This window comes from Choloepus didactylus, chromosome 18 (genome assembly GCF_015220235.1).
Source record: "Choloepus didactylus isolate mChoDid1 chromosome 18, mChoDid1.pri, whole genome shotgun sequence".
Lineage (NCBI taxonomy): Eukaryota > Metazoa > Chordata > Mammalia > Pilosa > Megalonychidae > Choloepus > Choloepus didactylus.
This window is the reverse complement of record NC_051324.1, coordinates 69,362,230-69,372,437: the sequence shown is the minus strand read 5'-3', so window position 1 is coordinate 69,372,437 and position 10,208 is coordinate 69,362,230. Positions and strand designations below refer to the sequence as shown.

At 37.9% G+C, this 10,208-nt stretch overlaps 1 protein-coding gene across 1 annotated transcript in view; it reads right to left on the bottom strand.

Annotated features, from left to right (window-relative positions):
- Positions 1-272: 272 nt before the first annotated feature.
- The window catches only part of LOC119514823 (leucine-rich repeat-containing protein 37A3-like), a 53,909-nt gene continuing 43,973 nt past the window's right edge, over positions 273-10,208 (bottom strand). The window contains 4 exon segments of the mRNA XM_037810539.1: positions 273-419; positions 804-2,088; positions 2,527-2,791; positions 4,708-4,826. Coding sequence (XP_037666467.1) covers positions 273-419; positions 804-2,088; positions 2,527-2,791; positions 4,708-4,826 — 1,816 coding nt within the window.

Sequence of the window (10,208 nt, the reverse complement as noted above, 5' to 3'; positions counted from 1 at the left end):
GGGGCAGTTAAGCAAAGACTTAGGGATGGGGTGTCCACAGGATGGTAGGAAGTGGACAGATGATTGGAGTTATAAAGTGGAGGAAATATACAGTGGGCTAGGAAGTCAGGGACTGAGTTTGTGAGAAGAAGATACACATAAGACCCAGGAGAAGGCTGAGATCAGAGTTATCAAGAAGAAAGGGGTGAGCCCAACAGGGCACCTACTTTGATGGTGGGTCTTAAATGAGAGTGGGACCGAGGTGACGTGTTTGGGATGGGCAGACTTCAGACCTAGAGAGGTGGGGGAGATTGGGATAAAAAGGTTGAGCCAGAGAAGGGAAACCAGAAAATTATAATCAAAATCATCACTACCACAGTGACAGATATTGCCAAGATGAGTTTGTGGTTACAGCCATATCCTGGAACCTCCTTTGTGTACTAAAAAAAAAAGTAAGAACAATTTTTTTTTTTAAACAAAGCAATGGAAAGGACAGAAGCTAACCAGCTTCTAAATCCCATTCTACCAGGTGAGTCTAATCGACAGGTTTTTAAAGAGCATACCAAATCAAATGTATTAAGTAGTATTATTAAGCACTCTTCTATAATTTGTTTGTGTGTTGGGTCCTCTTCTCATCCACTCTAGGAATAGTGGTGCCATTCTTGAAATGAGCAAAGTGGGAGGATCATGGTCTTGGTCAAAGTTACATAGCCAAGACAAGGCATGGACGAGGATCCCCTGGGCTTCCTGCTTGGGTGCTCTAACGGCATGTCCTAAACTCTGATGGAAAAGTCCAGGTCCCATGTTTCTGCACTTATCCTCACCTCCCTGGACCCTTGCTCTTTTTGTTCACTCTGGACTTCTGTGCTCTCATTGATGTAGTTCTCAGTTTTCCACTGGTCTGTATCCCACTCTGCCTTGGACACCTTTACTTCCTGCTGCTCACTGAGAAGCTTCATCAGGAGGCCTGTTCTGGAGATGAGCCTTGCACAGGCCAGTTGAACACAGGGCTCAGAGCAGTCCATTTTCAAAGTCCGGATAACATGAGAAATGAGCCTTCTCACATCGTTGGGGATGAGGGACCGTAGCTGCTGGTTTAGCTGAGTTTCAAATCTATCACCCGGGGATGGGAGGAAAGGGAGAGTGGAGCCATTGGGCTTGGAGGATAAGTCTGTGCCCAGGTTATGGTATTCCCACTGTGTTTCATTGGCTCGTTTAACTGTTAACATTAAGTTGTCCACAGTCATAGCAGAATTTGCAGTGGAAGAACTCCTAAAGGCAGGACTTTTAGGTGTAGACTCGTCTATCATGGTAGTGTTTTCTGCATAAGCGTTGTCTACAAACGTGCTTTCTACACTAGCATTTTCTGGAGCAGCACTTCCTGCGGGAGATTCTGAAAACCCAAATGCTTCTGGAAAAGGAGTTTCCTGAGAACTTAGTTCTCCTGAAGATGAAAAAGCCTCTTGTGCAGGGGAATTTATGAGGCTCCTCACTGCAGAGAAAGGAGGTCTCTTTCCAAGCATAAGTCTATTGAGTGAACCTTTCTTTCTGAACTTTTGACTTGGTCTGGCCTTGAGTGGCCTGTGGATTGCATGAGAGTGAGCTTTCTGAAAGAGGTAATTTTTCCTGGAATGTGAGATTAGTTTAGGAGCCTTCATGTTTTTAACTCTAGCATTTGCATCTTCTAAAACAAAAAGGGTGTAGGATAAGTCTTTCAATTTATTTCTAATCTCAGGTCGGGTTCTTGGAGGGTTGGAGGTAGAAGGCCGGCCCAACAAGTATTGTTTTGGGAAAGAAGAGATTGCTGCCTTATGTTCCTTTATAAATGAAGGCTCAGCATCAAAGGAGTTTCCCTCTAACTTCCTTGGCTTCCTCACAAAGAAAAGCTGTCCCAGCTCCCTTGGGGTTGGCCTCCTGGGCCTTCTTTCTTTGTCAATATTCTCCACAAATGGCTGGGCACTCCATTTCCTCTTGATGCTCCTTTTCCCCATTTCTTTGAAGTGCCTTTTCCAGAAGTCCTTTAGCCCCTTGATGTCTCTGTTCAGTGTCTCCAGCTTTTCTTCTACACTTGCTTTCTGAATCTTTGCCAGGCTGTTTTCCCATGGCCCTCTTTCTTTGTCAGTGTTCTTCACAAATGGCTGGGAACCCAAGTTCCTCTTGATGCTCCATTTTTCCATTTCTTTTAAGTGCCTTTTCCGGATGCCCTTTGGCCCCTTGATGTCTCTGTTCATACTCTCCAGCTTTTTTTCTACACTTGCTTTCTGAATCTTTGCCATGCTGTTTTCCCATGGCTGGGCCATTTCCAATCTCTTTTGAAAGAGTTGGCATTTAAATTTGGTACCTAATAATTTGGAATGCATAAGCATGGCAGTTTTTTCTCATCTATTTTTTTCCTGAAGTTCTGCATCTAACAAATTTCCCAGAAAATAGAGTTTTCTCAATTTATTTTGGTAAGTTGCATTGTTGGATGCATGCTTAAGAGACAGGCTCCCTGTATTGTTTTTCAAAGTCAGGGGATTATTTCCATCTTGCACATTTAACAAAAGCAGTTTAATGAATGGTAATAATATTGATGCTACATCTTCTAGCTTTCCCTCTGAGAAATAAGGTAATATGTAATTCAGTGCAGCAATAACATCAGTTTCATCATTAAAGTCGAGCTGTTCATTCATGAAAGCACACAAACTGATGCCATTTTGGTCCTAGTATGGTTTCTCTGGCTCAATAGTCAGCTCAGTGCTGGTGTTCTTCTTCTGGGCTTGTAATGCCTGCATGAACGCTCCTTCTGCATCTGCTAGAGATGCTTCCTCATCTGCCAAAACAGAAGGGACTACTTTTAATAATGAAAGATTGATGGGACAGCTTTTTGTCAGTCCACACATCCCAGTCCACTTATCCTAGTCAAATAAATTAGGAGTCAATGAACATGTGAGAGGAGAAAAATAGATCCAGACTTAAACCTATGGCTGACAACACCACAAGGAGGAAAAGGTATCTTCTGAAAAAGTGGCTACCAACTCAGAACATTCCATAGAGTGAACTATAGTAACTATATTTAGAATTATTCTAGTGGTCTCCAAAGGCCAGCTGCCCAGTACTCAATAAAAGCCTACAGATGGAAGACAAATATTCCCCCACTCAGCGGGACCCTCTGCAGATCTGCATGTCTCCTCATGTTCCTATACCCCACGCTGTCCTGCCTCAGTTGAGGAAGGAGGGAAAGGCTTCCTCTCCCCGTCTCCTCTGTGTGCTCACGCTCTTGCTGCCATCACAGAGGATCACTAGGGAAGTCAGACCTTTGGGGGAGCAAGCACAGAGCTCCTAAAGCAGAGGCCCCATTCCCACTGCTCACAGGTCCCCATCCGGACATGCCCTTCTCCATCTACCCAGCCAAAGCCCTCCCTTGGGCTCTGCTCCCATATATCCAAAACCCTGTAACAGAAGACTTTACACAGGTGAAAACACTGTGTCCACTCTGGTTTTCTCTTTAAATTTGAGCAGGGATCTGGGGGTGTAAAAGATTTTTAATTTGTTAGGTTGTATGCCTATGTGAAATGTTCAATAAATCTATGGAATTATAGTGATTTCTGGATGAACATTACTTGAGATCATGAAATGCAGAAGGGAAAAAAGTAACTTTTGTTAGATGCTTACTTTGCTTTCAGTTCATTTCGTTTTTAATATTTCCACCCTTACTTGGGGAACCTTTCAAAGCTTTTGACTGCAAGAAGGTCAAACAAACTATTGTGCGGAAGAATTAAAAGTACTTTTGGTGGCGTTGAGAGTGAAAGAAGATAAGGATCATGGGAAGGGAGGAGCATGGGCTTGGAGAGCACCCCAAATTGCAGACAGGAGACCTGGGTCCTAGGCTACAGCACTTAACACCCTTGGTCTTGTTTTTCCTCCTCTGTAAAAGGAGATTAACAGTGCCTATTCTGCCCACCTCTGGGGAAGAAGGGAATAATTTAATTGGTGGAAAATGTTTTAAAAAATAAGCAAAGCTGTCCTTATATAAGTAGCAAGGTGTTATTATTTATTACTTGTCCCTGATCACTGTTAGAAAATTGTATTCAAGCTATCTGGACATTAAGGAAGTCACATTTTAGAAGTCATGAAGTTAGTCCTAATAAACCTTACACATAGAAAAACACTTAAAAGTACCTGAGTGTTTCATAAACAGAAAAACTTAAGATTCAGACCAAGTTCAGAGTTGGACACTAAGAATGGCGGAACCTTCCCATCCATTAGGAGAGCTGAGTAGCAGTTTCTGGTTAAGGGACCAGAAACTAAGGTTCTAAATAAAACTTTAATAAAGCAGCATCGCTTATACTGTTTTATAAAATTGCAAAGACAAAACAAACAACAAAAAATGGATCTAAACCTGTCCTATGAAGCAGTGGGAACTTGAGACACAATACATATGAAATCAGTTTACAAACTGTCCCACATTATATGAATAATTCATCATTTTGGGGCAAAGCCCCAAGCAGAGAGCATGGTATGCAGTCTGTGGCCTGTTATTCCCTTCTCCCTCCACTTCCTTTCCCTTGTTCCTCTAGGCATGGGGATCAGTTACAGTGTTACTTGACTCTCACCAGGCTGGGAATCTGACCTTCAGAAAGAGCAGTTCTTACAAATGTAGGGAGTTGAGCTCTGAAAGCATGAATGAATAAAAATAAAGCATTTATGTCCTTAGATTAAATATTTATCATCAGGCAATTCACTCACCACAACATGTTATGTTTGTCATACATTCACCGTCACAATGCAGTTTGACTGTCTTGCAGATAACCTCAATATTATTTTTAAATTGGCAGAGGCAGCAGGCCATTCAACTAGGTAAAATCCTAAAGACAGAAACATGGAGAATTAAACTAATGGTAAAGGGGTTTCTTGACTACAGGGCTACAGGGCTGAGCAGGAAGGAGTTCTTGGTCATGCAGCCTGCACAGCTGGGTGGGGACCAGTTGGCAAACTGCTGATCTTGAACATGTGGCAAATAAATAGGAAAGAGGACAGAGGTGCACAAAAGAAGGGTAAGAATGGAAGTGGGAATGCTCTGCTTAGAATAAAGGAGGTAGGGAGTAGAACTGGGTGACAATCTATAGTTGAATTCATAAGTATCTCCTCTCAATATAAAAGTCTCACTTTGGGTTGAGTGTACAAAGGAAGGGGGTAGACATCTAAGAAGAGTCTGACTAAACTTCCAACTTCTGGAGTCCCTTTTTAAATTCCTGGTTGCAAGGGGTAAATATTAGAAATTATTATGGGCATAAACATCAGCTTAGTTTACCTTAATCCACATTACGTGGTTAAACATAACAGGGATAACAGAGATTTCATTGACCAAAACTGGGCAATTTAATCATTCAAAAGAATGGCGATGATATTATGGTATAATTAATTAAGATGAATCCATGAATTCATAATTACACTCAAAAAGAAAAGGGGGTGAAGAGCTCTTATTTTGGAAGAATTCCAGCTAATAAATGTACAAGGAATATGAAAATTAGAAAAGTACCATTTTGCAGCCATCCAGGTAGTAATCCATTCAGGCAGGGATTATCATTGATGCACAACTGGGTGAAAAGTTGTTTGAGAATAGGATTTTCACTGATCTCAAAGTATATCACCCTACAGATTATTTATTAATTACCTAGGGGAAAAATAACCTTATAATGGAGAGATCTAGAAGATATCAACTTAATCAAGTAATATTATGGGTTCCCTGCAGTAATGAAATGGAAAGGGCACAACATCACCTATTTAGTATTCTTCCCAATGTGTTTAATTGTATCCAATAAGGAGAAAATAGATAAATCCAGACTGTGGCACAATTTATAAGACAACTATCCTGGACTCTTCAAAAATATCAATGTCATGAAAGAGCGAAAAAAAAGAAAGAAAAAATAGGGAAAATATTTTAGTTTAAAGCCAACAAAAACATGACATGCAGTGACTGATCTTTAATTGGGTCCTAGATTGAAACAAAAGAAATTAAAGGGATATTATTGGTCTCCAGCCAACATGGAGTAACAGGGACTAGATTTAACTTCCCACTTCAAACACTAAAAAAAATAGACAGAATACATGAAACAACAGTTGTCATGGCATTGGACATCAGGCAATGAAGGACAGTGATCCCCAAGAGATGGGAAATAAATGAAGTGAGCCTTATGATTGCTCTAGCTTACTGCTTTGAGAGAGTTTCCAGGCCAAAGTTCACAGAGGAGATACTCAGGCAGAGACTAGTGGACTCCCTAATTGAGGAAATGGAACTGAGAGTCCAGGTAAACAAGGGTGGCTAGAATTTGCAATGCAGAGTACTGGAGAAGAAAGGTTACACAGAGAAAGAATTCTGGAGATATCCAGAGGGATCTCAAATATTCAGTGAAGTACTGATCAGTGTGTATGTGTGGTGAAACTGCAGGAGGCAAGAAAAAGAAGCACCCAAAATAATTAGAGAACAGTGTAACAAGTCAGACTGTAAAACCTCATCATTCATGGGATGTTGGGTACTCAGAAAGGTCTTGCCTCATTAGGAGGGAATAATGAGCTACAGAATAAGGCTAGTCTGTGGATCCACCAAAAAAAAATCTTAAAAGCTAGATCTGAAAGGATAAAATTGTTTCCAGGTATCTTAGCTTCATCCAAAACAAAGCTCAAGTAAATTTTAGGACTATAAAAGATATGTAGCACCCAACAAAATAAGAATACAATGTCTGGCATCAAATAAAAAAATTACGAGGCTTGCAAAGAAGCAGGAACATATGCCCTATATTGAAGAAAAATAGCAACCAGAACCAACATAAAACCTATGCAAATGTTAGAATTAGCAGACAAGGACATTAAACATTATTGTTTCCGTCTGTTCAAAAACCTAGGCCATAGATTGAATATGTTAAATAGAGGCATGGGGGACATAAAACAGACCCAAATTGAACTTTTAGAAATTAAAAACTACAATGTTTAGATAAAAATACACTAGATGGGATTAATGTCAGATTAGACACAGAAGAAGAAAAGATCAGTGAACATGAAGGCATAGTGATACAAAATATCCAAAATGAAACACAAGGACAAACAAAATAAAACAAAATAACCACAATAAAAAAAGAGTATTAGTAAGTTGAGCAACAACTTCAAGAGCCTAGCACCTAAGAACATTTGAAGAAATAATAGTCAAAATTTTCCAAATTCAAGAGGCTCAATGAACTATAAGTCCAAGAAACATGAAGAAAACTACACCAGGACACATTATAATCAAATTGCTCAGAAGCATCAACAAATAGAACATCTTAAATGCAACTAAAGGGTAATAAAAGACATGCTATGTACAAAGCAACAAAATAACAAAGGATAACAGCAGATTTCTTGTTGGAAATAATGGAAGTCAAAATTCAGTGGAGCAACATCTTTCAAGGACTAAATGGGGGGGGGAGGAGAACAAACCCCCAAACAAACTACCAACCTAGAATTCTATGCCAGAGAAAACATCTTTCACAAACAAAGACAAAATAAAGACTATTTTAGACATACAAAAGCTGAAGGAATTAATCACTAGCAAGCCTTCATTATAAGAAATGCTAAAGGAATATTTTAGGCAGAAAGAAAATGATACCAGATGGCAATATGGAACTACACAAAAGAATTAACACATGGGAAATGCTAACTATATAGGATAGTAATTCAAAGCCATAAGAAGAAAGAAAGAATATTGGTAAAGGTAACTACATAGGTAAATATAAAGTCCTGTATTATTGTACTTTGGGTTTGTAAGTGCTTTATCCCTCTATATGACTTTACAGGCAAATATGTAAAATAACATTTAAAATCCATTCTAATGGACATAGTATGTATAAAGATGGAATCTGAAAATGACAATATAAAGGGAGAGAAACAGGTATATTTGAGTAAAGAGTTTGTATACTACTGAAATTAGGTGGTACTAGTCAAATTCGGTTGTTATTAATTTAAGATGTTCATTTTAATTACAAAGTTAATCACAAAAAACCTAAAATATTGGAGAAAGGAATAAAAGAAAATCAAAATAGTATACTACAAAACAGCAGTTAAATACAATAAGGCAACAATGGAGTAATTGAGGAACAAAAAGCATACATATAAGACAAACAGAAAACAAATAGGTAAATGGTAGAAATAAATCCTTACTTTTCAATTATTAACTTAAATGTCACTGGATTAAACTCCCCTGTTAAAAGGCAGAGATTGGCAGATTGGATGAAAAAGCATGATCCATGTAATGTTGTCTACAAGAAATTCACTTCATGTACAAAGACATGAAAAGGTTGAAAATAAAAAGGTAGATATTCTTTGCAAACAGTAATAAAAGAGAGCTGGAGTGGCTGTATTATTCTGAGACAAATTAGGCTTTAAGTAAAAAAAGAATACAATAGACAAAGAAGATATTTTATACTGAGAAAAGGTTCAATCCAGCAAGAAGATATGATTATATATATATGAACCACACTTCAGAACTCCAAAATACATGTAGCAAAAATTGACAGAACTAAAGGGTGAAAAAGACAGTTGGAGGCTTCAATAGAATACTTTCAATAATGATAGAATATCTGAATGGAAGATGAGTAAATAGAGGACTTCAACAACACTATTAACCAATTAGACCTAATGGACATACACAGACTGCTCCATCAAACAATAGCAGAATACACACTCTTCTCAAATGCATATGGAACATTTTCCAGGATAGACCACATGTTACACCACAAATAAAATGTTAATACATTTTAAAATACTGAAATCATACAAAGTATCTTCTCAGTCCACAATGGAACGAAGCTAGAAATCAATATCAGAAGGAAGACTGGGAAATTTACAAATACGTGGAAATTAAACAACCCACTATTAAACAACAAATGGGTTAAAGAAGAAATCACAAGGGACATTAGGAAATATCTTGAGGTGAACAAAAATGAAACACAACATACCCAAACTTGCAGGATGCAGCAAAGGCAATGGTCAGAGAGAAATTTATAGCTCTAAATGCCTACATTAAAAAAGAAGTTCACAAATCAATAACCTAACTTCACAGCTAAAGAAACTGGAAGAAGAGCAAACTAAACCCAAAGTTAGTAGAAGGAAGTTAATAGTAAAGATTAGAGCAGAGGTAAAGGAAGTATAGAATAGAAAAAAATAGAATAAAAAACCTAAAAGTTGGGTTTTTGAAAAGATGAATAAAATCAACAAACCTTTAGCCAGACTGACAAAGAAAAGGAGAGGACAGAAATAAGTAAAATCATGAATGAAAATGGGGATATTACTACCAATCTTACAGAAATAAAAAGGATTTTAAGACGGTGCTATGAAAAATTATATGTCAGAAATTAGAAAACTGAGATGGAATGGACAAATTCTTAGAAACATTCAAATTACCTAATCAGATGAAAGAAGAAATAGATAATCCCAACAGACCTATAACAAGTAAAGAGACTGAAATAGTCATCAAAAACCTCCCAACAAAGAAAAGTGCAGACCAGATGGATTCATGTTGAATTCTACCAAATATTTAAAGAAGATTTAACAGCAATACTTCTCAAAGCCCACCAAAAAATGGAAGAGGAGGGATTAATGAGGCCATCATTACCCTGATACCAAAGTCAGATAAAGATAGCATAGAAAAATAAAATTACAGACCAATAACCCATATGAATATAGATGCAAAAACCCTCAACAAAATATTGGCAAATGAATCCAACAGTACATCAAAAGGATTATATACCATGGCCAAGTGGGACTTAGTCCAGGAATGCAAAGATGGTTCAACATAAGAAAAAGAAAATCAACCAATAGAGTACACCATATTAATAGAATGAAGGGAAAAAAACACCACATGATTATCTCAATTGACATAGAAAATGCATTTGACAAAATCCAACACACTTTCATGATAAAAACATTCAGAAAACTACAAGTGGAAGGGAACTTTCTCTACATGATAAAGGGTATTGATGAAAAATCCACAACAAATATACTCAATATAAAAGACTGAAAGCTTTTTCCTTAAGATCAAGAACAAGACAAGGATGTCTGCTGTCACCACTGTTATTCAACATTGTACTTGAAGTTCCAGCCAGAGTAATCAGGCAAGAGAAAGGAATAAAAGACAACCAAATTGGAAAGGAAGAAATCAAGTTATCCCTATTCACAGATGACATGATCCTAAATATGGAAGCCCCCATAAAATCCAC